A 26962-nucleotide genomic window follows, 5' to 3' on the forward strand; every position below is an offset into this window, starting at 1 on the left:
AATCTGGATTAAACAAACCACATTCATCTCTGATCACCATTTTCCAACATTTTCTTCTTATTTTCTAGATCAGAGGTCCCATTAGTCTTAGATCTGGCCTACTAATCAAGTTCTGATTAACCTACCAAGGTTGTTTTTTGTTTTTAAACTTGAATAAGTTGGCCAGCATTTAAAATTCAGACCTTCCTTCCTGAAGCCCAGTGGCAGCCAGGGCCCATGTGAGGAAGATGGTGGTGCCCCACAAGGGTCAAAGTCCACACAAGGAGGGCATCTGAATGGGGTAGTGACAGGGAGGTTGGGAGACTGGCTACATACGAGGGAACTGAGTAAATAAATACGTTGAAGATAATAGAAGTCTGATTTCTCACTGTTGGAAAAAAGATAAAAAATATGGAAAGGGAAAAAGCTAGAATGAATGCTGTAGTTTTGAGCTAGAATTGGAGGTATTCGTATGAACTCCTGATTTTCAATATAGAGATACAGAAATAAATATAGATGTAAATGTGTATGTATGTGTACATGTATGTATATCTATACACATATTTCCTAGGTATGTCCATTGCAAGGACCTGATAGCAGAGACACCCCAGAACAATGAGCATATCTAGCACCTGGATCTGTATGTCTAAATACTATCCTCCATTAAAAGCAACCACTGCTCCTTGGAGAAAATAGTTGATTCCACGCTGGGACAGAGAAAGAAGATGAGCCTGAAATATCTTGTACTCAAAGAATGAGGGGACATGTCAGAAGGACACAAAAGTCAGCTTAAACAGGCTCCCATTGGCCAAATCTGGGACAATTTGAGCATCAAAATAAATCATGATAGTAAAGGATTACAACCCATTAAATAACACAGGAATCCTTAAGTCCATGTTGGTGTATATAAACAAATGAATAAATGAACAGGATGGAGAGAAAACTCTTCCTGGGAGTCAAATGACAAATAATAAAAGTAAAAGGAATGATGGGATTAGAAAATCATTATTCCACAACCATCATAGTAGTAATTCATTCAGGCAAGAAACATCAATGAATATTAAAATTGTTGGGTGAAAATGAGATGAAGAATGAGATTTTACATGGTCTCAAAGTATCTCTTCATAAGATATTTATTAATTACAGAGGGGAAAACAAAGTAAATTTACAGTGGAGAAATCTGCCAGACATTGTCTTAAGTGCTCAAACACCACTAAATAGTTATCATGTACCATCGGATTTAATGCAATGAGAACATGGCATCACTTCTGTGACATTCTGGCCAAAAATACATAACCTCAGTCTAATTATGAAAAACTATCAGACAAACACAAATTGAGGGCCATTCTACAAAATGACTGGCCTAAATCTTAAAAAATGCTAAAGTCATGAAAGTCAAGAAAAGAGAGAGTAAATGTTCCAGATCAAAGGAGACTGAAGAGACTTGACAACTAAATATAACATGTGATCCTGGATTTGGAGCTTTCTGTTATAAAGAACATTATCAGGACAGTTGGCCAAATTTGACTGTGGTCTCTAGAGGAAAGTTAAAAGGCAGTTCTTCATACTATTTTTACAGCTTTCCCATAACTTTGAAATGGTTTCAAAATTAAAAGTCTAAAAACAAAAGGTTCTCAATAAAAATCTAGATTTTTCAGCCTCCCTTAAAAAACCAGAAGATCTGGCAATACCACCTGTCTTGGTCCATTCAGGCTGCCATAACAAAATACTATAAACTGCATAAACTGCATAGCTTACAAATAACAGAAATTTATTTCTGTTGGCTGGAAGTCCAAGGTCAAGATGCAGGCAGACAGACAGCACCTTCCTGCTGTGTCCCCACAGGGTGGAAGGGGTGAAGAATCCCTCCAGGGCCTCTTATATTAAAGGGCACTAATCATATTCATGAGGGCTGCACCCTCATGACCTAATCACCTCCCAAAGTCCCCATCTCCTAATACCATCACCTTGGGGGTTAGGATTTCCACATATGAACTTGGGAGGTAGCATTCAGACCACAGCACTACCACATATCAATGACTTTCTGCCAATGAATAGTAAATACCCTTTAGGTGGGACATGTGATCTCTGGTTCTCCAGTCTCCACCGGGCCAAACTTTTCAGTGAATGTCCTTGTAAGCATTTAAGTTTGTGACTTGTGATTTAGATCTTCACATATCAAATTTCACCCTATTTAGGTCTGAAAGCTTCAACACAATTTCTTTATTAGAAACACCTGAAAGAGGTAATTCTCTACTAGGTAGCCCACAACCAACTTTGCAAACACTGCTCCTAACACAAACTGAAATTTACACGATGAATTAAGTCTTGAACCTCTCTCTTAATGAAATCAAGACTTAGGAAAAGCTCTCATGACAGAATTTCATAGCCTTGACCTTTAAACAAAAAAAAAAAAAAAAGAAAAAAGGAATGGGGGGCGGGTCCTACTTTCTTTATAAATCTGAAACCCTGAGCTCTATTTCACCACCTATGATGAACAGAGAACTATATGCCCTTTTCTCTCTTTTTTTGCCACATTAAAATATATATAGATTACCTTTATTCTGACAAATTCTTAAATCAAAAACTACATTTCCTTTTTGCTTTCTAATGTTTCTCAGTGAGAATCAATACAATGATAATAATTTGTCTCAAACTCTTGAGTGTGTATGTGAAGGAAGGTTTTCAATGTTAGACATATAGTAGGTACCTGATAAGCACTAACTGAAACTACAGCTGAGTTGCTTGTTCAGGAACTTTACCAACATGGAACTCAAACAAGAAGGAAAGCACAGAGTTAGTGGGGTCTTTGGAACTCTCTTCCCCCGTTCAAAAACTACTTTGTTCTTCTATGAATACGACACCATAGTCAGAGTTATAGAGAGTCTAGATGTAAGACAGTTAAACCGAATCCCCCAACCCCGCTTTGATAGCTACATATTCTAACAAACATTCACTACAAATGTACAAAGTAAGGGGAGGCCAGCTCTCAGGAGACCCTGGCTGTGGCACATGTGTTATCTTTCAGCAGGTGTAACCATTCAGCGCCAGAAACGCCTGGAGGATGAAGAGACAGCACCTCAGGCAGCCTTGCCAGGAGCCACTGGGTTTCATCCTGGCCTGACCCAGAAAAATCTTATGGAAGAGAACAAGAGGCCCAAGAGCTCTCTGATCTGCTGTCAACCAGCTGCGGCCGGGAGACTGCCAAAGTGCTGCAGTGACTAGGCAGCGCCCTGCGGAGCCGTCTGGGAGGGGATTACCAGCCTGATCCCCTGGTCTTCAGAGCCAGAAATGACTCAAACTTCACAAACAGCAAGGGCCTGCCAGGGAGGGTGACAATGAGCGCTGGAGAGGGTTTTCTTCCCCTTGTCGGTGTCTCTTCCCCCTCTTGCTGCTATGGCAGATTCTGGACAGTGTGCAGCCTGTGAGGTAATCTGAATTCCTTGGCAACCGGCAAGTACCTGAATTCTTTCAAAACCACAGGAATCCAGCAGAGAAAAGGTAAATATCCCTGCGGAGCCAGTGTTAATTAGCAAGGAAGGCTACTGAAGAAGTAACTGGGGGTGGGGAGGAAGGCAGAGGCATTACAAATGCTTTGGGATCTTTTCTGAATTTCCAGTGAATAATATGGCTGAGCAGAAGCGAGGCGGTCCCTGACCCGGGCCTTCTCAGTGTCCCATCTTCCCAGTCCACCGTGTGGATGGAGCTCTCCCAGCTCCCTGGACGGGTACTTTCATTTCCCCGCAGCTGACAGTGCTACCTATCTTTGGGTCTCTGATATGATAGCACATTTGGTTTTCAACTCAATTTTGTTTTAATTTTTTTCAACTTTTTATTTTTCCTGTTTCAGTGAAAATTTGGCTATTAGCTTTGTCTCAAAAAGGGCCTCGTCAAATCATTTAGACCACATACTGGATCCACCTAAAACTGTAAAATCCAGAACAAAGTCTTTTTGGATTCCACCTCTTACAGGAAAAAAACCCTACACCATTTTGGTAGAGAAAAGCACCCCTCTCTGGAAACTTGAGTGCCCCCTGCTGGTGGAAAACAGTAACATACACGTGAAACTCAAAAAGTAGGAAGGGGCAAAACCCTGGACTCAAACACCACTAAGACAATTTTTTAAAACGTCTCAATATTGTGCCCACGTATAAGAAAATAATGAGAGTCTTTCTACTTCCTATGTTAATAAAGCAAGGACAACTGAAATGATTAACCTAGAAAGAAACTATTTAGGGTCTTTCTCTTTCGTAAATTTAAGAAGGCAAAGAATTTACACAAAATTCTTACTTCACAGAACCGTCTTATGAAATGAACTTAATCTTTCTGTCGTTAAACATGAATTTTGAGGCCCCAAACAGAAGTGATATGGGATAAGACCCTTCTTTTCCGAAGAAGGAAACCAATTACACTGCCACCAGTTCTGTCTCTTTAGGAAAGATTATGGTTTTCCTTTTTGAGCCTCAAAGTAAAATGGTCTAGTGATCTCATCCCAAACTGATTATCTTCAGTAATGTCTATTTAAAACAAACGTGACCCAAGATTACTAGAGGCTGCAGATCTGGAGATGCTGTAGACTATTGTTGAAAGTAATGACACAGTCGAATGGCTTCTGAGGATTAAAAAGCAGGAGATGAGTGCCAAGATACACAGTGGTTAAGACACAGGGACTTAGGCACATGGAAGTTATTGTGCAGAGCAATGCACCCTTGCAGGACTGGCTAATAGCCTGTCATAACGTACTACTGTAAAGCTTTTATATTCACCTATACTTTTAGGTAAAATAGCCAAAGCCCTGAAAATTCTTTTTTTTTTGGTTCAGTTTAATCCAAATTTTTACAAATTTGTTTTCCAAATTATTCTAAGAAAGAGCATCCATTTTAAAAATATATAAATATATATACTCAATTCCTGCTGGAGGCAAGAGAAGAGTTACTCAATTCAGTGGGTTCTGACTTCCAACACACACCCAATAGCCAAAGCACTAGCACATCTGTAGTAAGTTCTATAATAAATATTAGTATTGTTCTCATTTTGCATCTGAGCCATTGAGGCTTTAAAACAATGCCGAATTTTACCAATAGCAAGGGCTATTAATATTGTGGGTGAAATACCTTTGGAATAATTTGCAAAACATATTGCTATGATATCCTTGAGACACAGTAAGCATAAACTTGAGGTCTTTTCCCTATTCAAGAAGTCCAGTTCATGGCAGGACATAATCAGTTCCCGAGAAGGGTACAGGAGACAAGCTGGGTGAGGATGAGTGGAGGGAGAAGGGTGAAGAAGCTCATGATACTCTCGAGGGAAAGCTCAGAAATCTCATATTACAAAATGGAAAATCCTCAGCATCTTATACACCTGAGCAGAAGTAAGGGGCCTTATTTCACCTTCCTTTTGTTCTAGATAATATGGAGACTCAGCTTTTATCCCTATACTTCAAAATATGAGAGCACATGTGTCTAAAAACACTACAGAAAACTTCTTTCCGATGAAAACCTGATTAGATTAGTAGTTTGTGCCCAGATACCTGGTTCAGCCCTTTACTTAAAAACTGAGAAATATTTTAGTTTTCTCCCTCCTCAATTTTCAAGGAACCAGAGGCCAGAACTAGGGAGCTTCCGTGGCCTTCAGTGTTCCCAGGGTTCAAACTCAAATCTTAGTTAAGAATGTGACCACGCTTATAAATGCTGTCACTGCCACCTAGAGGTGAAGGGAAGACATGGCTCAACCAGGTAGAATCTGGTTAACTGTTCTCACCCTCACAAGATGGATCAAAAAATTTTAGTCTAAAAAATAATTAAAATAATTGAAATCCAATTCTAAAAGAACAGTTGTCAGAGTACAATGATATGTCTCAAAGCATCTACACCTAAATATGTAGCCTTCTTTTATCCACGGTATTTCCCATCTTTGATGTACATTTCCTAAAATACAGAAACATATATAGGCCATGCTTTTTACAGATGCAAACCACCTCCTAAACTGCTATGCTCTATAAGAAAACTATGCATAAAAAGAACTTCAGAGTTCTTTGGTAAAATATATAAGTAAAATATATATATAAGTTTTGTGGGGGAAATACATATATATATATATATATATATATATATATATATATATATATTAGCTTTGTGAGAGGAAAGAACCCAAGCACACCAAAGTTATATACTTATTTTAAACAATTTAAAGGGTCTAAAAAAACACTGTCACCTGTAAAATCCTATGGATATGGGAAATGAAACTTCAAATTATTATAAGTTGAACTTTATTTTGTAAGTCACACTACCTTAAAACTTAAGAAGTACCTCAAGAAAAACAAATATATATATATATTATATATATATATATAAAGTCACTGTAAAGTATATTACAGACTTGTAGGTGAAAAAAAAAAAAAAAGCAGCTAATGCCCACCCTAAATACAAGAGGGCATGAAACAGCTCAAGCCTTCAGCTCTGGAGTCAGATCCAGGGGTTCAAATTCCCACTCCACTATCCACCTGCTGGAGACCTCAGGGGCGTGACTTCAAGTTCCCTTACGCAAAGCCTCAGTTTCCTCAACTGCTAAAATGCATCAACTTTAAGGTTGTTGTGAGTGTTAAAATAAATGTTTGGTATATAACAGGTATACACATGTGAGATTTTTTTTTTTTTTTCCTTTTTAGACCATTTGTGAACAACAGTGGCCCTAGGATCTTCATACCAATTGCCATTGCATGAAAATACAATGTGATCCTGGATCCCTGCTGGGAAAGGTGTGTGTTTACATACAAATGCTTGTTCATATGTGTGGATATGCAAGAGAGATTGTGAAGTGATAAGACTGATTTCTGTAATCTGAAGCCCATCTGGGGACACTCTTATTTTCCTGAGTTGAATACAACAGAAAAAACAACCTGATCTTAATACACTCTTTAATGGGTCAACTCGAATAAACATCCTCCGCCCAAGGTCTCTTACCTAGCCAGTCCTTCTTCATAGAGATAGATGACAAGAGGATCATAGGAAGTCACAAGCACATAGAGGCGCACATCAAACTTGAAATCTGGAAAAAAAATTGGGGCACATAGGAAAACCTAAGCTCATTTGTCTTCTGTTACAGAATGAATAGGACAATGTAACAAAGAAATATGAAAGACAGTCCTCCTCTCCCCATGAAACATACACTGCCCACACACCTTCCCTTTTGAGGATAAATAATAATTATACCATACATTGTAAATATATATATATATATGCATTGTACAGTTTTCATATATATTTGTTTCTGTTATAACATACAAAGCACTTTCTTTTTTATTATCTCAAAATCAACTTCAAAATAATCCCATGAGGTAGGTAAGGAACCAGCTTCATCTCTGGAGCCACAGTTGCCAAGAATTTCACACTAGCTTAATAAAGACTTACTAGAGAAGACTATAAAAACGTTAAAAAAAAAAAAATTAGTACGATCTAGCCCAATCCAGTCAAAGATCTAATCACAACTCACCATCTATGAGCAGGGGGTTGTTAATGTAACGGGAGACCAGGATGTTCTCTTCCAGGGAAATCTGGTTTGGCTATTGAGTAAAGAGAAAAATGAAAGGTAGAAATGCAAAGGAATCCTGGCTTACAATAAAGAAGCAAAGTTCTTAACCATTTAGAAATGATAATGTGGAAAACTAAAACTCTAAGAAAAGGTTTCCTCTAAGCTACCCATATATTAATTGGCCATATAACACACCACTTCCATAAACACTGTGAGAATCCAATTATAATGGGGGAAAACAAAATTTACACAGCACCTCTCATAATAAATAGAGCCTAAACAGCTTTAAAGATTTATATACATGATATTAAATATTTACATGCCAAGAAAAAAATAGCTACTTAAAAAATAAATTAAAACTTGCTTTCTCCCAAATGTAAAGCATGTTGGATATTTTAAAATACTACCATTATTCTTACAGGAAGGCTTTCATCAAGTTGCTCAGAGAACTTACAGATCTTTCCACAATGGATCCTGGCATTTTCCCTGTGAAATGGGATGGATATTTCACTGATTCACTCAATAGTGCTTGCTATGCCACTGTAGGTAAAGAGTGAACTAGATCTTTTAAATACTTTTTTCAATGAAGAAGAGCTGTCTATACAATAAATAATGAAATGTATGATGGGTACCGTATAAGGCACTGGGGATACAGTGATGAATAAAACAGATGCAATGCCTGCCCTCACAGAGCCCAATCTCTACTCCCAAGGAGTTTGATGTTTGAGTAGAGGGACAGCAAATATACAGAATTTAAAAGAACACAAAGCAGCACACCTACAAGTGCAAGATGTGAGGCTGCAGAGTGGGACGAGATCTGGAAGAACAATTCCAAGTGAGACTAAAACAGAAAAATCAGTTGTCAGTCACCACAATCTATACAGGACAAAAGAACTCCAAAAGGGAAGTGGCTATAATGATAATTGTGATGATAATAGCTATAGTAGCAACAACAGAAACACTATTAACATTTGCAGGAAAAAATTTTTAATAAATGTACTGAAGATTTGCTATGTGCCAACACTGTTCTAATCCTTCAGAAGTATTATTTCACTTAATCTTCATCCAACCCATGGTAGGTGTAACACCATCCAAATATTACAGATGAGGGAAGAGTCAGAGAGGGTTAGGAACCTGCTCAAAGTCACACAGCTAATAAGTGATAGAGCACCATTTGAACCCAGGCAGTCTGCCTCAGAAGCTTAATTCTTAAGCACTATTTGCACCTTTTCTCACAAGTTCTGACCTAAAATAACTGTCCAAATTTAAAAGTTTGCCTTTATAATAATGCATTTGCTATCCCAAGTACTACAGTTATAAAATAAGGATAACTGTGTGACCCATAACATCATACACAACCACAAGAAGCAACTCCGGGGTCAAGATAATGAGATTCCTCTCTCATTTCCCACTGCTGCCATCTCAAACTCAGAACACAACTTCACAAGCCATCTCTATGCATCATACAGACACTACAACATCACTACTGATTCATATTCTGGACTTGGTGACCCACACCATTTCCTGATCAGTTTCTCACACGTACTATCTCTATTTTGAGTCAGCTTAGTATGTAAGAACTGATGCAATCACAGTACAAAGAAGCAAGCTGCAGGCTGTGTTCCAAACCTAAAATTAAACAATTGCGGCTCTTTTTCTACTAAGTAACACCTACAGGCTACGACAGATATACAACCACCCAACTTTACTTGGAACCACAGACTACAATGGTAATGGTCTTCACTCTATGACACATCTAACATCCATGCCCATTTCCTCTCTTCCCTTCCTCATCATATACATTTGTCCTTTGAATTATGCAGAACATAATCTCTTACATTATTTCGGTAACTTTAGTATTTGTTCAACGGTCTATACCTCTCATTTCTATCTGCACTAGTAATTAAATTGTAAGCTCACGGAAGAAAAGAATTGTTTGAGTACAGTTTTTTTGTATAGTGTAATATACTGATAAGCAACTAACGAAATTTTTGACATCTTCAAGCCTGTCTCCTTTTCATCCATCCCCAATTAACTCATTTTAAATGATGTCAATTCTAAGCTCAAACTGCCCTCCCAAGTATGCTAAAGCAAGAATCTGAATTGTTGGGAAAGTTGGAAACCCATCCATTTTTCTAATTCAACTTTAAGATTAAAGCTCATGGTATCTGTTAAGTTATTGTAAGGTAGACTGGTACAGTGGTTAAGAGGGTACGCTCTGGAATCAGCTAGATGAGTTAAAATCTTCACTTACTATGGAAGGAATAGTAACTACCTCTTAGGGTTCTCATAAAGTCTAAGTGAGATTATATTTGGAAGGTACAGTGGTAGGCACATAGTAGATGCTCAAGAAATATCAGTTAGTATTATTATTGCAAACTCAATAGTATCTTTGTGGTTCCATTTACTGAGTTCCACAACTCAACAGCATTCCTCACAACGTGCCACACACCATTCTGCTCAGAGCAGTGCACTGAATTATAATGAAGATACATAAGAATTAGGAGATGATCCCTATTCCTGAAAAGCCTTTAAGGAGTGGCAGCACCTGGCACACAACAGGGACTCCCTAAATATTTGCTGAACAATGCGAAAAAATGGAGAGCACCTAAGAAAACATAAACAAATAGAAACAAGAGAGCTGTACGAAATTATATTCACAAATATAGGACTGAACAGAGTGACCAAAATACTCTCCTGATACTTCAAAATCTCAGAGAAAGCACTAGTATTTTATTTACCACGAATAATGTGTGAGACAAGGATGACTAAATTTGACTTCCATAAATCAAATTCATACCTTAATCAGAAAACACCAGATCTTTTCCCTCCTCGATTTGAATATATTAAATTGGGAAAATATGGCATTTAGTCACGGTTACTGCAGGAGCTGGAGCAAACACAACTCTGTTCCTTTATGCTGTATTTTCAGAGTTAAAAAGCACATCATTAAGAGACCATGTTCGCCAATCAGCCAAGATGCTTCCATCTGTAGGAGCTCACACTCCTCTCTCTTCAGTATTACATAAAAGTAATGCTTCTTCTATCCTTTATCCTATTCTCATAATGGTAAAAGTTGCTATTTGCAGATATTTTCCAAAAGGTTATGACTATTACGGGGAATTTTTAATAAGAGGCCCTCTCATTCCTCACTCCAGTGGGAAGACAGGGAAAGATGTTTTTATTTGGCCCTCACACCTAACTCTGCCCTCCCTCCCCCATCCCTCACCCACTCACACTAGCTCTGCTCGCAGACCCTCCACTGGAGCACTCCCTCTCCCTCCCCCTTGAATCTAAAAGGAAAGCAGGCAGCAGCCTTGGAAAGAGTTACTTCATGCAGTTGGCTAATGGGTCACATATTCCATGGGAAAGGATCCAGGTATGGAAAGGAGGAGATGGTTAGGCCTTGTGTGTAAGGAGGGAGAGAAGAGTATTAACTGCATGGTTTGTAGGTCTGGGTAAAAGGTGATAAAATTCCAGATTTGGAGAAAAATGGGACTATTTTGCCATTATGTCCACATGTTGCCAGCTCCCCTGGTGCTTGTTGGCATCTTCCCAGGCTTCTGTCTGGCACTTCCACCAAAGACCTCAAAGAATCAGACTCATTCCAAAGCTTCACTGAGCGGGAGGTGGCAGGCAAAGGGTCCTGCCAAGTACTTTGATCTCTGCAGGGGGTCTCTAGGGAGTCAGCCCAGGGAGATGTGGGAGGGAGAAGGAGAGCCTGCCAAATGCATTCTCTAAAGACTTGTCACCCCCTTTATGAGACGCACACGGCATCCAGGGAAGAGTCAGGGCATGGGGTTCTCAGCCCCACCAAAGAAAGTTTAACTTTTCTATTCTTTATGATGTTGGTTTTAAAATAACAAATCACCAGGGCAAAAGAGCATTCCAAGAGAAAAAAGTCCCAGATGAGCTGGGAATAGATCCTATTCTTTTTGACTCATGTCTAAGAAAATAAAAAGCAAACTTGTACCACAGTTGACTTTCAATAGCAATTCCATTTGGCAGCTAAAACCCAAACCCAAACTAGTGCCGTCTATGAGATTCAAACAACACTGGAGCTCCTGGCACGAAGCTGAAGGAAAAGCTGTTGGACAGGAGCCTTCACACCAAGGTCAGAACAGAGACAAGAAAAGAGAGATCCAAGGCTATGAGCAGTGCCTTCTGTCACAAGAGACCCAGGGCAAAAGGCCTCCAGAGTGACCCAGGGTCAGGTAGCAGAACTTGTAGCCTGGGCTTGGGGCTGTATAGCTACTGCATCAGAACCAGATCCTATATTTCTTCAGCATGAAAGGTCTGGCCATCAGTGTTTACTGTACAGTTTTTAGTCCAGACTGAATTTAAGGATTTTCCCATGTGAAAGACCCCTCAGAAAGTTAGTTTCTGCACATATAGGAAATAGCTCAGACCATGTGGAAAGAAAGAGAATTGGGGAATTTGGGATGGTGCACCGACCACACACATGACATATCCGCCTCCCCCTCTTCCCTTCCAGGGTCCCACTGTAAGAACAGAGTAGACATTTTTAAACGTCTGAAATGATAACAAGGCTAGAAAACATTTAAAGGAGACAACAAAAGACCAAAGGTTTAAGGAAATCCTGAAAGACAGAAAGCAGATGGGAACAGGTTGAGGAAACAGAGCAGAGGAAGCCCCAGCCCCAAATATCAGAGGTGAGAGTGATCTTCCCAAGGAGACTTCTGAGAAGTTCCAAGCTGGCAGTGAACAAACACGAAGAGCAAGAGTGAGCCAACGGACAAGAATCAGACAATTAATTAACAAACAGCATTTAAAACAGGGCAGCCAACAGGCCTTCTCCAACAACCAAAGCTTTGCCCTCAGGATGAAACCTAACAACTGTCTCGGGAGGACATCTTCTGCCGGTGGGCACAGGGATCCTACAGAGGAGTGGAACTTGAGGCCACTGCATCCCTACAGCAGACACAAAGGTGAAGAGAGAGGAAACGTAGCACCACCCCACAAGGAAATCACCAAACTCTTCCTTTATATCCACAATCAGGCAGGCCCTGTTTTGGCAAGGGGGAAGGAAGAAGCACGCTTCCTCACCCACATCCACCGAAGGTGCGGCCTGACATTCAACACGCTTTGCCCTCGCACAAAGCACAGTCAGCCTCCTGTCCAGTGAGACGTTATTAGGGAATCAGTCCTACACAACAGTAGGGGAAACCCAGGCCCGCTGTCAATTTCAATCAGTCTAGTCTTGTTCATCAGTGTGACTCAACATCTAAGGTCACTGAAATTGAGAAAACCCAACAGCAGGGAAAAAAACACGATCCCACAAAAATTCGTGAAACAAAAGAGAACTTTAAAAAACTTTCAATTCGTACCCTCAGAAAGACCAGCCAGCAAACTGCATCTATTAAGCAACAACAGGCTGTTATCACACACACACAAAAAAAGGCAAATCAGAAAATAAGAGTTTTTGTACCTTATGATAGCCAATATAGAAATACAGTAGATGGAATGAATGATAAAATGGATAGAGCTCAAACTGGTGATCCAGAAGATAAAGATGGGAAAAGACAGAGAATTTAAAATGAGAGAAAAGTTGACATGAAGAAAACACCCAGAATGCCTCAAAAAGGAGTTCCAGAAGCAGAAACAGAGATAAAAAATGAATGATTTTCCCTCAACTAAAGAAAAACACTAGTTTCCATATTGAAAGGGCTGACCGAATGTCCAGGAGGAAGAAGGAACAAAGACCCAGACTGAAATACTGGTTAAATTTCAGAATTCCCATCTGTAAAGTTTCTATTGAGTTTATTTTTTTTACTCAACTTATAGATAAAGCAGAGAAACTGAATCATAGTTATTGAAGAGAATGTAAATATCATAAACCTTTAAAATATAAAAACAATAAAAAATAATCAAAGCTAGAGGTGGAATGTGGAAGGAAGGGTAGGAGGTGATATGAGTACAGTGAATATCAAACTGAGAATTAGAAACAAAATGTAAAGTTGAGAAAAGAAGAAACATATATCAACTGTATTAGGTTACTACTGTTGTTAGTCTAGCCAGTGAGACTGGGGTTGGGATTTTATTTCATTTACTCTGTATATGTATTCAACTGAAAAACAACTTTTAATGAGGATTTTGCAAAGAATCAAGACTAATGACTTTTGAAAAAAGAAGAGGATGAGGAGGAAGAAGAAGAGGGGGGATGGAGGGGGACAGGAGCAGCAAGGATGCCATGCCAAATTAAGGTTAATTTGCTTGATGACCTTGAGGGAAGGAACCCACAGTTCTCCTCACAATAGGAACTAAATGTATGTGCTACCAATTAACGCTTAGTGCCAAGGAATTAGCAAGGCAGAATGCTGAAAGCAGAAAAAGTACCTCTTTTCTGCTGACACCAAAGGCTGCCCTACCCCCAAATTCAATCAAGTGACTTATTAGCCATAGAGGAACTGTTGGCATGGGAGGAGGTTACTGCCAGTAAGGTGAACAGTAGGCGCATAGCCATCCTCAAATCACACGTCCGAATGCAGACTTAGTAGCTAAGGCAAAGGGTGAAGCAGGGAAGAACAAACACGGAGCGAAGTATGCCACCCGCTGCATACTTACATTGTTGATCAGGTAGACACCCCGCCCCCTGGAAGAGGCCACTGGTTTTACTATCCAAGGTCCCCGGTCCTTTGAATATGAATCTGTTCAAAATATTGGGAGACAAAATAGGGGAGAAAGAAACAAAGAGAAAGAAGGGACATGAGTTTATTATCTCAAATTTTAATACTAGTTATCTACTCAGGTACCCAAAGAATTTTCCAAATTTCTAAGTGGAAGACAGCAAGTAAAATAACCTGTATGTTTGGACTAGCCTTAAAAATGAAAACAGAGAAAGAGAGAGAAAGGAAAGAGAGGAAGAGACGGCAATATTACATAATATATTTCTTCCACCATTTCCCCTCTTGAATGAGAGGATGAAGACAAAAGAAGGCAAATATCTGGATGTTAGTCTATTACTGTCACAAACAACCTTCACGAATCTTTGAGATCCTCGCCTCCTTTAACTAAAGGACCTCCAGAGACTCACACTGCAGACGGTGACAATGTGAGTCAAAGGCTAGATCCCCTAATATGGTTACTTTCCTTAAGCAGTTTCTCTGAGCTTATAAGAAAAAATCGCCTTAAATAAAACAATGTGAGTGGAAAGGAAGGACAATAATTGACGAGTGGTTAAAAGGTGCCCTTTACTTTTTTTCCTTTCCCAGGTTCAGGTTTACGCTTTAAATACCTTTGGATCATAGGAAAAGAAAATACACAACCAATATGAGGAGTCCCAGAGGCCTGCAGATGGCTCCGGCCTCCACTTAGGGAAGGTCAGTGGACACGAGAGAGAAGCAGAGACAAAGGACTCTCCCTCTGATAGGAGCCAAACTGTCTTTTCAAGGCCTCCCAACAGGAACTTGACTTTGTCGGTGCCACAAACCATTTCACCAGGAGAGAAAGAAGACCTCCTTGTCTTCTCTCCGCCACCCTCCCCTGCTTTCTCCCTTGATGTGACCTCACAGAATTAGAAAAAATGTCATGTGCCACACAGAATGTAAAACTCTGTGAGCAATTCCACTTCTGGGAATGTATTCTCTAGTCCTGCTCACACATATTGAAACGTTCTTTGTACAAGATTATTCAGTGCTGCATTTTAATAGCAAAAGACGCCCATCAACTAATTAAATACACTATATTGCATCTATATGAGGGGCCGGCAAACTATTTTTTGGTAAAAAGCCAGATAATAAATAGCTTAGGCTTTGCAGGCCATGCAACTATTCAACTCTGTCACTGTAGCTCAAAAGCTACCATAAACAATACGTAAACAAAGGAGCATGGCTGGGCCCCAAAAAAACTTTATTTATGGCCACTGAATTTCCTATGATTTCCACGTGCCACAAAATCTTATTCTTCTTTTGATTTTCTTCAACCATTTAAAAATGTAAAAATCATTTTTAGCTCATGGGATACATATAAAAAGGCATAGGACCAGATTTGACACAAGGGCTGTAGTTTGCAGACACCTGCTCTACATAATGAAATATTAAGCAGACACACAAAATGAGAATGTTATTAAGGAACAGAGAGGGAATGAGCTCAAAGAGACTGGTGAGTGTTAAGAAGTAAAGTGCAGGGCACTGGGTATTGTATGCTCCCATCTGTTCACATACACACTCAAACCATGTGCCAGCAAGTGCAGAGAATACCTCTAGAAGGATATGTAAAAATACTAATAACATTGATCACCTCTGGGGAGAACTGGATGACTGAGGAAAAGAGGAGAAAAAAGGCTTTTCACTGATTATTGTTTTGTATTTTTTTGGGTACCGTGACTATATTACCTATATAATTTACATAATTTTAAATTCCTGCAATAGATGGCATATTTATATAAGACAAATTAAATCTCTATAAACTGAAGTCACTGAAGAGATGTATATATATATATACTTTATATATTTTTTCCATTTTGCCATTTTCCCCAAATTCTGAGGATACAATAGTTTGAAAACAAAAGGAACAATTAATAGTAAAATAAAACAAAAAAATTACAGAAATTTTTAAACTTCATTCATTCATTCAATACTTCTAAGTACCCAACCCGTGTTAGGCAGTTTGCTAGTATGGGGAGTGCAGAAGTGAAAAGACAGCAGAAAGGCAGGCCCTAAGCAAGTAATTAGACACACTGGGCTCACGAAGAGGAAGTGAGGGAGCTACACACAGCAATGCCGAAGAAAATGACCAGACCTGTCTGAAGACAGTACCCCCTGTGGTGACAAGCGGATGCAGAAAATGCTTGTTTTCAGATCAGGGAAAATCTAGCTAAATGCAACTTCTGCCATCTAACGCGTTTAATAAATCTTACTTTGTGGACTAGGCTTATCAGAAGTATCTGGTGCTTCACTTTTATCATGTTCTTGAAATTCTAAATATCAAAAAAAGTGTCTTCATGCTAGGCCTTTCTCCTTGATTTGTTGTATTTCAGAACAAGGATTGATTTCTTTCACAGGTTCCAAAAATGTGGGTCAGAAGCAAAGGCAAGGCAAAGAGCTTGGCAGCCTGTCAGGATGAAGATATACTAGACAGGGCCTGCAACTCTTTCTGGTGCCTTCCAGGTCCTATGGCGGCAGCATGCTCAATCTAAAGGAAAGAGCACTGAACCAGGAGTAGGAAGATCTGAGTTCTAATTCTGACTTTTCTAATTCTGGGCAATTTGCTTAAATTATCCAGTCTCATCTTTAAAATGAGGGGTTTAGTCATTTGAATTATGAGATCTCTCATAATCCTACTATTATGATTCTATAAATTTACTGATTACTTTGAAATCCAGTCATCTGAAATCAACTGGCTGACATTAAAGTTTTGCTCATTCCTTAGAATTATTTCTGTCTCTCTTGCAACTAGAGATGACCAGAGGACGCAATTCTGGGCAGTGAGACGTAAACAGAAATCTGCCAGGGCATGGGGGGAGAGTTCTGCCTTTCTGACACTGGCGCCACCCTGCCTTCCTTGTTGTTCCCTTCTCCCTGCTTAGAAAGCTGTCCATGGCTGGGGAGTGGCTGCAGTTGGCAAGATTCTTAGGTTCTTCGAGGTCACAGACCTCCGACTGTACTATATACTGTTACACTAGCAACAGCGGCACCAGGAATCTAGCAAGATCTGGTCTGTATATTCCAAGCCCCACATTCTAATTACTGGGAACGGTTTGGCAGTATCCAGGCTTTCACATCTCTTGAGGCAGTGTTTGGTCTCTGGGCTAGGTCTCTACAGAGATGGATTTCAGGTTTTCTCTTATTAGAACAAAAAGCTACAAATTCATGAGATCCGCCTTGGCTGGTCTCTCTAGAGTCTTCAGGCAATCCTCATGTCTGTTCCATATCAGTTCCCTTTCAAAGGTTCTTTCACAGGCTAGTCACATGCCTTTCTGCTCCTCTCAAACACCCAAACCCATCCCTAGGCCCCTCATTCCTGGTACGTGCCCTCATCACCCTCTCACCAAGAAGGCTGGGAATCTGTAACATAAACCCACTCACCTGCTTTCCTCTCCATCTAAAATGTTACCTGGATGACCACTTAGCCTTCTTCTTTCCCTCCTTTTAGGGGAGAAACATGCCCTCCTTCCTGAAGCCCACCCTTCTACTTGGGCTCTTGACTGAACCCTCTCCTGCCTCCGCTGGGACCTCATTCCCTTGCTCATATCTTCAAGGTCTCTCTCCCCTCTGACTTCTCTGTAGTTCTTCTCTTTCTTTTTCCCTTCCTTGGTAGTAACATCCACCTCCATATCTGCAACTTCCAGAACCTGTAACTCTGGCCAGAACTCAAAACTGCCTTTACAACTGCCTGCAAAACATCACCACATGGAGGCCTGTAGGCACCTCAAATCCACACCAGGTCCAAAATGTGACACTCCTCTTGTCCTTCAACACTTTTCCTCTACGTCAGCGGTCCCCAACCGTTTTGGCACCAGGGACTGGTTTCGTGGTTCCACGTCCGAGGGGTTGGGGAGTGGGGGGTGGGGGGGGATGGTTCAGGCAGTAATGCGAGCGATGGGGAGCGATGCGGAGCGGCAGGTAAAGCTTCACCTGCTCGCCCGCCGCTCACCTCCTGCCGTGCGGCCTGGTTCCTAACAGGAACCCCGGGGATTGGGGACCCCTGCTCTACATTCCTCGTTACACTCCCTGGTTAAAGACTTAATGCTCCTCCCAGCTTCTCAGACGAACACCTTTCACCTCTGCCTCACTACTCACAGCCACTTAGTAAACTGTGTTTATTCTACCATTCTTTCCACTGCCTCTGTTCCATTCCAGCTACCTAGCTCAGTCTATCTATACTTCTTACCTGGATTATGACTTCCAAAGCGACCACTGTGTTTCTTCCCCCTGCTCCCTCCAATTCATTTCATGTAGTTATTTTCCTAAAGGCCAACCTGTTCATGTCACTTGCCTTCTCAAAAATGTCCTATTGCCTGCCCTCAAGCAAGCACTGGAAGGTCAGGAACACAAGTGTCACGGAGAAAAGGGAATTTGTGAGTTATAATATGCTAGGTGGACAGCAGAGGAAATGAAGAGAACTTAAAACAGACTTTATGAGGAAGAGGAATGTCTCTTTGAAAGAGGAAGTGGTAGGAAGAGGCAAGGTTCTCCCCTAATAGGTAAACTTAGCAACACAACTGGCCTACTAATGCTGGATTTCTCCCCAGTGGATTTAAGCGTAGAGGTCACGGACTCTGGACTACTGGCAAAGAATGACTGGCATCCTGGCAGGACCGCAACCAAGAAGCTTCCTCTTTACCATCACATCTTCCTTGGCCCCTCTTCTACCGCACAGTAAGTCCCCGCTGTGGTCTTTGGTAGGCAACAGCAATGAGGGATTTGTTTTGAGATTGAAGAACATCATTTGCCTGTAATAACTGCCCTGGGGCTCAATGTGGTGGCTTTGGGTTGCAGCTATATTCATTCTATGTGTGCTACTGACTTTTTGAATTCATTTTTGTTAGAATGTAGAACCTGTAAGAGTTTGAATAATATGCTGAAGAAACGGGGCTTCCCTGGTGGCGCAGGGGTTAAGAATCCACCTGCCAATGCAGGGGACAGGGGTTCAATCCCTGGTCTGGGAAGATCCCACATGTTGCGGAGAAACTAAGCCCATGCGTCACAACTACTGAGCCCACGTGCCACAACTACTGAGCCCGTGTGCCTGGAGCCCCTGCTCCACAACAAGAGAAGCCCGCGCACCGCAACGAAGAGTAGCCCCCGCTGGCTGCAACTAGAGAAAGCCTGCACGCAGCAACAAAGACCCAAAGCAGCCAAAAATAAATAAAATAAATAAATTTATTAAAAAAAAATATGCTGAAGAAACAATTCTACTGAAACACAGGTCAGGCTTGAATGCATGGAGGAACTCTTAACTCTATCCAATCTTCTGAATGAGCATCCAGCCCTCAACCTGCCTCCAAAGGGTGGGGAAGAACCACAGAATAAGAGATAGCAGAGAGGAAAAAGGGAATTTTCAACTTAATATCCCTTTAGTGTTTACTAGGAAATTATTCTGGACTCTGATTTCTCAATAGGAATTCAACAGCAGGGAGTTCATATCAGGAATGCTTTTACGTTGGTAACATGTTAGTTGAAGCATTTTTATGCTATCATGTTGGCTTATTACACAATTTTTTACTTTTATTATATAACAATACATCTCTACATAACTTGAAATAGGAAATATTATTGTACATTTATTAAGTACCCATCAGGCATCATTCCAAGTGCTTTCCATGTGTTAACCTAGTTAAACATCCCAACAACACTATAATGTCAGTACTAGTAACAGTCCCATTTTACAGAGGAGGAAGCTAAGGCACAGGAGGTTTCAATAACATGGCTAAAAATCTCGTAACAAAAATTCCTAATTATAAATGTTCAGCTTTGAGTGCACTGTAGCTTTGAAGTTAACTTAATTCATCTAGTGGATACTCTACTCTGACCCATTTCAGAGCCTTCTGTGGGCAAACACTGAACTGCCAACCACTGGTCCCAGCGGGGTCAACAAGTGCTCTCAGAAGAATGGCCTCCCCAAGGTGGGAGCGAGAGACCCTGTGACCATTCCTGATGCAAGTCCCAGAGGATGAACACCACACTGCATGACCAGACCAGACCGCTAGGTCCAACAGGTTAAAAGAATCAAAAGTCAGGAAGTCTAGAGAAAAATTTCTCTTCCTCTCTCCATGCTTCCTCTACCTATAAGACAGGAATAGTCTTTTTCTTGGACTTATTGAGAAGAAAACTGTCTTGCTGTCCTCTCTGTGTCATAACTGATCCTCCTCACAGAAGTGACTTCTCTCATGGGTGGTACTGGGAAATGGTCATTGTGTGTATACGCCCACTGTCTTTGGCCACAAAGCACAAGTGGTGAGGAGCCTGGCTTCTGAAGCCAAACTGCAGGGTCTGGATCCTAATCCCACCATTTGCAGCCACGTAACTTACAGAAAGTTACTTAACCTCTCTGTACCTTAGTCTCCTCACCTGTAAAACTGGGAACAATAACAGTACCTACCTCAGAATAGAGGCACCACTTAGAAGAGGGCCTAACAGAAGGGAAATGTTCATTAAGTGTTAGCTATTATTATTTTTCCTATTTAGACTCTCACAAAAGACCTGCTTCACACCTTCTCTGTATTTGTGCCTCTTCTGTGCTCTAAGCCTACTGAGGCAGGCATTGCCTGCCATGGGGGGAGAGTCCAAAATAGCCCATCTCCTCTGCTTGGACCTGGGGAGGTAAGTTCACTTCAAGACAAAAGAAGCAATGAGACTTGGATGCAGGACATGCATTCCCAGCTAGCTTTACCACCAATACAGCAGACGTTCACGTGCCTATTTCGCTCCCATGAATATTTTTCAATTAGTCTGTACTCCAAGGAGAGAGAGTGTCACTAACTGGTACCTCTAAACCCTAACACCAAAAGATGCGTGATACATGTACCCCAAAGAACATAAGTCACACAAGTCCAAAAATCGAGAGGACAGGGATATTCCTTAAACGACAAGAGGAAGAGAGATACCAAAAAGGATGCATATGTAGTTCATATGCAGAAGTATATCCATCCTTACATGGGCACTAACTCTTGTCAATGAAAAAGAGACTTTTTGTAATAAACAGGAGCACATTTATACAATACCAATGTGTCCTTACATAAATGTCCTTACTAAGAATAAACACACACATACACGCTCAGAATAAAACAGTTTTAAAGTTATCCCTGCAATTGTTTTACTAAAGAAACAATTTTTTAAGGATCTGAAAAGCCCGGATTGGTTCCTGACTTGAGGCAGCCCTTGGAGTAAATCTGCCCCAAGTTCAGCTGCTGGGGATGGGGGATGGGGGATAGGGGATGGGGGATGGGGGATAGGGGATGGGGGATAGGGGGTGGGGGATGGGGGATAGGGGATGGGGGATGGGGGATGGGGGATAGGGGATGGGGGATGGGGGATGGGGGATGGGGGATGGGGGATGGGGGATAGGGGATGGGGGATGGGGGATAGGGGATGGGGGATGGGGGATGGAGCATCAGCAGTCAAGCACTTACTACAGAATTCCGCATACTCAGCTGGCAGCAGGAAGGTCTGAGGGAGGATGTGAAAAGCCTTGAATCCGTGCGTATGCTGCATTCGAATGATGTTTTTGTACAGTCGGTCCTTCCGGGTTAGTTCATACGACCTAAATTTCATAAAAGCATTTCCATTTCAGTATGCTATGACTCAGAGGTTATCCTGTGTCATCACATACTAAAGAGTTCACAGTTCATGAGCAGTTACTGACGATAGTATTATATCCCAAATCTATCACTTTGTCAAGGAAATGATCACCTTAAAACTAGGGCAATAAACGCTACCTATCAGGGAGTGTAATCTGGCAAACTACAAAAAGGCACTTCAGTTGGCCTCGACTGGATTCATGAGTCTATGGTTTGTTGCACTATTTAAAAACCATCTAAGAATCTTTGCTGTAACCATTAAAAATGCATTCTATCTGTTCCTCAGTACAAGATTTTCACTTTGATTTCTTAAAACCAAAGGTTGCTTTGCCAAATCTAGGTATCACCAATACTTCTTTCTTACCCACTGTCCTCTTCAGATCTAGAGCAGAGGTCCTCAAATTTTAGTGTACATAAGAATCACCTATAGAGTTTCTTTAAAAACAAATGTTCCAGGGTCACATCTCTCAAAATTCTGGGATGAAGTCTAGGGTTCTACATTTTAAACATGGGCCCCAGGTGATTTTGGTACAGATGGTCCAGAGACCACAATGTAACAGTGATTTAGTCTAGATCAGTAATTTCCAAACTTGACTGAGATACAGATCACCTCATTGCTTTTAAAATATATAACTTTCTAGGTATACATTTACCTAGAAAGATTAAGCACCTAGAAGGTGCTTTTTAAATATACACCTTCTCTGGAGATGGTGATTCCTTGAATCTGCAGTAAGACCTATGAATGTAAACTACCCCTAGTGATGCTTATCATTAAGGAATTAGAAACACTGAACCAGGCTTAGGGGACCTTCAAGATGGCGGAGGAGTAATACATGGAGAGCACCTTCCTCCCCACAAATACATCAAAAACACATCTACATGTGGAACAACTCCTACAGAACACCTACTGAACACTGGCAGAAGACCTCAGACTTCCCAAAAGCCATGTGGCTGACAGGGTCTCGGTGCTCCAGCCGAGTGTCAGGCCTGAGCCTCTGAGGTGGGAGAGCCGAGTTCAGGACATTGGTCCACCAGAGACCTCCCGGCCCCACGTAATATCAATCAGCAAGAACTCTCCCAGAGATCTCCGTCTCAACGCTAAGACCCAGCTCCACTCAACGACCAGCAAGCTCCAGTGCTGGATACCCCATGCCAAACAACTAGCAAGACAGGAACACAACCCCACCCATTAGCAGAGAGGCTGCCTAAAATCATAATAAGTTCACAGACACCCCAAAACACACCACTGGCTGCAGTCCTGCCCACCAGAAAGACAAGATCCAGCCTTATCCACCAGAACACAGGCAGCAGTCCCCTCCACCAGGAAGCCTACACAACCCACTGAACCAACCTTACCCACTGGGGGCAGACACCAAAAACAATGGGAACTACGAACCTGCAGCCTGCAAAAAGGAGACCACAAACACAGTAAGTTTAGCAAAACGAGAAGACAGAGAAATACACAGCAGATGAAGGAGCAAGGTAAAAACCCACCAGACCAAATAAATGAAGAGGAAATAGGCAGTCTACCTGCAAAAGAATTCAGAGTAATGACAGTAAAGATGATCCAAAATCTTGGAAATAGAATGAAGAAAATACAAGAAACGTTTAACAAGGACCTAGAAGAACTAAAGAGCAAACAAACAGTGATGAACAACACAATAAATGAAATTAAAAACTCTCTAGAAGGGGCTTCCCTGGTGGCGCAGTGGTTAAGAATCCGCCTGCCAATGCAGGGGACACGGGTTCAAGCTCTGGTCCACGAAGATCCCACATGCCATGGAGTAACTAAGCCCTTACGCCACAACTACTGAGCCTGCGCTCTAGAGCCTGCAAGCCACAACTACTGAAGCCCGCACACCTAGAGCCTGTGCTCCACAACAAGAAAAGCCACCGCAATGAGAAGCCCACACACCACAATGAAGAGTAGCCCCTGCTCACCACAACTAGAGAAAGCCCACATGCAGCAACAAAGACCCAACGCGGCCCAAAAAAAAAAAAAAAGCTCTGGAAAGAATCAATAGCAGAATAACCGAGGCAGAAGAACGAATAAGTGACCTGGAAGATAAATAGTGGAAATAACTACCACAGAGCAGAATAAAGAAAAGAGAATGAAAAGAACTGAGGACAGTCTCATAGACCTCTGGGACAACATTAAATGCGCCAACGTTCAAGTTATAGGGGTCCCAGAAGAAGAAGAGAAAAAGAAAGGGACTGAGAAAATATTTGAAGAGATTATAGTTGAAAACTTCCCTAATATGGGAAAGGAAATAGTCAATCAAGTCCAGGAAGTGCAGAGTCCCATATAAGATAAATCCAAGGAGAAACACACGAAGACACATATTAATCAAACTATCAAAAATCAAATAGAAAAGAAGTAATATTAAAAGCAGCAAGGGAAAAGCAACAAATAACATACAAGGGAATCCCCATAATGTTAACAGCTGATCTTTCAGCAGAAGCTCTGCAAGCCAGAAAGGTGTGGCAGGACATATTTAAAGTGATGAAATGGAAAAACCTACAACCAAGATTATTCTACCCTGCAAGGATCTCATTCAGATTCGACAGAGAAATTAAAACCTTTACAGACAAGCAAAAGCTAAGAAAATTCGGCACCACCAAACCAGCTTTACGACAAATGCTAAAGGAACTTCTCTAAGTGGGAAACACAAGAGAAGGAAAAGACCTACAAAAACAAACCCAAAACAATTGAGAAAATGGTAATAGGAACATAGATATCGACAATTACCTTAAATATAAATGGATTAAATGCTCCAATCAAAAGACACAGGCTCGCTGAACGGATACAAAAACACGACCCGTATATATGCTGTCTACAAGAGACCCACTTCAGACCTAGGGACACATACAGACTGAAAGTGAGGGGATGGAAAAAGATATTCCATGCAAATTGAAATCAAAAGAAAGCTGGAGTAGCAATTCTCATATCAGACAAAATAGACTTTAAAATAAAGACTATTACAAGAGACAAAGGACACTACATAATGATCAAGGAATCAATCCAAGAAGAAGATATAACAATTATAAATATTTATGCACCCAACATACTTCAGTACATAAGGCAAATGCTAACAGCCATAAAAGGGGAAATCGACAGTAACACAAGAATAGTAGGACACTTAAACACACCACTTTCACCAGTGGACAGATCATCCAAAATGAAAATAAATGAGGGGAAACAAGCTTTAAATGATACATTAAACAAGATGAACTTAATTGATATTTATAGGACATTCCATCCCAAAACAACGGAATACACTATCTTCTCAAGTGCTCATGGAACATTCTCCAGGATAGATCATATCTTGGGTCACAAATCAAGCCTTGGTAAATTTAAGAAAATTGAAATCGTATCAAGTACCTTTTCCGACCACAATGCTATGAGACTAGATATCAATTACAGGAAAAAATCTGTAAAAAATACAAACACATGGAGGTTAAACAATACCTACTAAATAACCAAGAGATCACTGAAGAAATCAAAGAGGAAATCAAAAAATACCTAGAAACAAATGACAATGAAAACATGACCACCCAAAACCTATGGGATGCAGCAAACAGCAGTTCTAAGAGGGAAGTTTATAGCAATACAATCCTACCTCAAGAACCAAGAAAAATCTCAAATAAACACTCTAACCTTACACCTAAAGCAATTAGAGAAAGAAGAACAAAAAAACCCCAAAGTTAGCAGAAGGAAAGAAATCATAAAGATCAGATCAGAAATAAATGAAAAAGAAATGAAGGAAACAATAGCAAATATCAATAAAACTAAAAGCTGGTTCTTTGAGAAGATAAACAAAATTGATAAACTGTTACCCAGACTCATCAAGAAAAAAAGGGAGAAGACTCAAATCAACAGAATTAGAAATGAAAAAGGAGAAGTAACAACTGACACTGCAGAAATACAAAGGATCATGAGAGATTACTACAAGCAACTTTATGCCAATAAAATAGACAACCGGGAAGAAATGGACAAATTCTTAGAAAAGCACAACCTTCCAAGACTGAACCGGAAGAAATAGAAAACATAAACAGATCAATCACAAGCACTGAAATTGAAACTGTGATTAAAAATCTTCCAACATACAAAAGCTCAGGACCAGATGGCTTCACAGGCAAATTCTATCAAACATTTAGAGAAGAGCTAACACCTATCCTTCTCAAACTCTTCCAAAATATAGCAGAGGGAGGAACACTCCCAAACTCATTCTATGAGGCCACCATCACCTTGATACCAAAAGCAGACAACGATGTCACAAAAAAAGAAAACTACAGGCCAATATCACTGATGAACATCGATGCAAAAATTCTCAACAAAATACTAGCAAACAGAATCCAACAACACATTAAAAGGATTATACACCACGATCAAGTGGGGCTTACCCCAGGAATGCAAGGATTCTTCAATATAGGCAAATCAATCAATGTGATAAACCATATTAACAAATTGAAGGAGAAAAACTATATGATCATCTCAACAGACGCAGAAAAAGCTTTTGGTGAAATTCAACATCCATTTATGATAAAAATCCTCCAGAAAGTAGGCATAGAGGGAACTTACATCAACAAATAAAGGCCATATATGACAAACCCACAGCCAACATCGTTCTCAATGGTGAAAAACTGAAACCATTTTCACTAAGATCAGGAACAAGACAAGGTTGCGACTCTCACCACTATTGATCAACATAGTTTATGAAGTTTAAGCCACAGCAATCAGAGAAGAAAAAGAAATAAAAGGAATCTAAATCAGAAAAGAAGTAAACCTGTCACTGTTTGCAGATGACATGATATATACATAGAGAATCCTAAAGATGCTACCAGAAAACTACTAGAGCTAATCAATGAATTTGGTAAAGTAGCAGGATACAAAATTAATGCACAAATATCTCTTGCATTCCTATACCCTAATGATGAAAAATCTAAAAGAGAAATTAAGGAAACACTCTCATTTACCACTGCAACAAGAAGAATAAAATACCTAGGAATAAACCTAGTAAGGAGACAAAAGACCTGTATGCAGAAAACTGTAAGACACTGATGAAAGAAACTAAAGATGATACAAACAGATGGAGAGATATACTCTGTTCTTGGATTGGAAGAATCAATATTGTGAAAATGACTATACTACCCAAAGCAATCTACAGATTCAATGCAATCCCTATCAAATTA

The 26962-nt window shown here is 40.5% G+C and overlaps 1 protein-coding gene and 1 long non-coding RNA gene across 19 annotated transcripts in view; one reads left to right on the forward strand and one right to left on the reverse strand.

Annotated features, from left to right (window-relative positions):
• The window catches only part of TTLL5 (tubulin tyrosine ligase like 5), a 302833-nt gene that overhangs the window by 249061 nt on the left and 26810 nt on the right, over positions 1-26962 (reverse strand). For all 18 annotated transcript variants that reach the window (XM_082451545.1, XM_082451547.1, XM_082451552.1 and 15 more), the window contains 4 exons: positions 21602-21732; positions 14095-14177; positions 7471-7540; positions 6942-7026 (listed from right to left, as the gene is read on the reverse strand). In XM_082451545.1, coding sequence (XP_082307671.1) covers positions 6942-7026; positions 7471-7540; positions 14095-14177; positions 21602-21732 — 369 coding nt within the window. The remainder of the gene's footprint in view (positions 1-6941; positions 7027-7470; positions 7541-14094; positions 14178-21601; positions 21733-26962) is intronic.
• On the forward strand, positions 238-21403 carry LOC309655966. Its single transcript, XR_014261084.1, has 4 exons — positions 238-3480; positions 6647-6736; positions 18722-18848; positions 19019-21403. It is a non-coding gene; the product is annotated as an uncharacterized lncRNA (long non-coding RNA).

Source organism: Balaenoptera physalus (genome assembly GCF_965194825.1).
Source record: "Balaenoptera physalus genome assembly, chromosome: 2".
Classification (NCBI taxonomy): domain Eukaryota; kingdom Metazoa; phylum Chordata; class Mammalia; order Artiodactyla; family Balaenopteridae; genus Balaenoptera; species Balaenoptera physalus.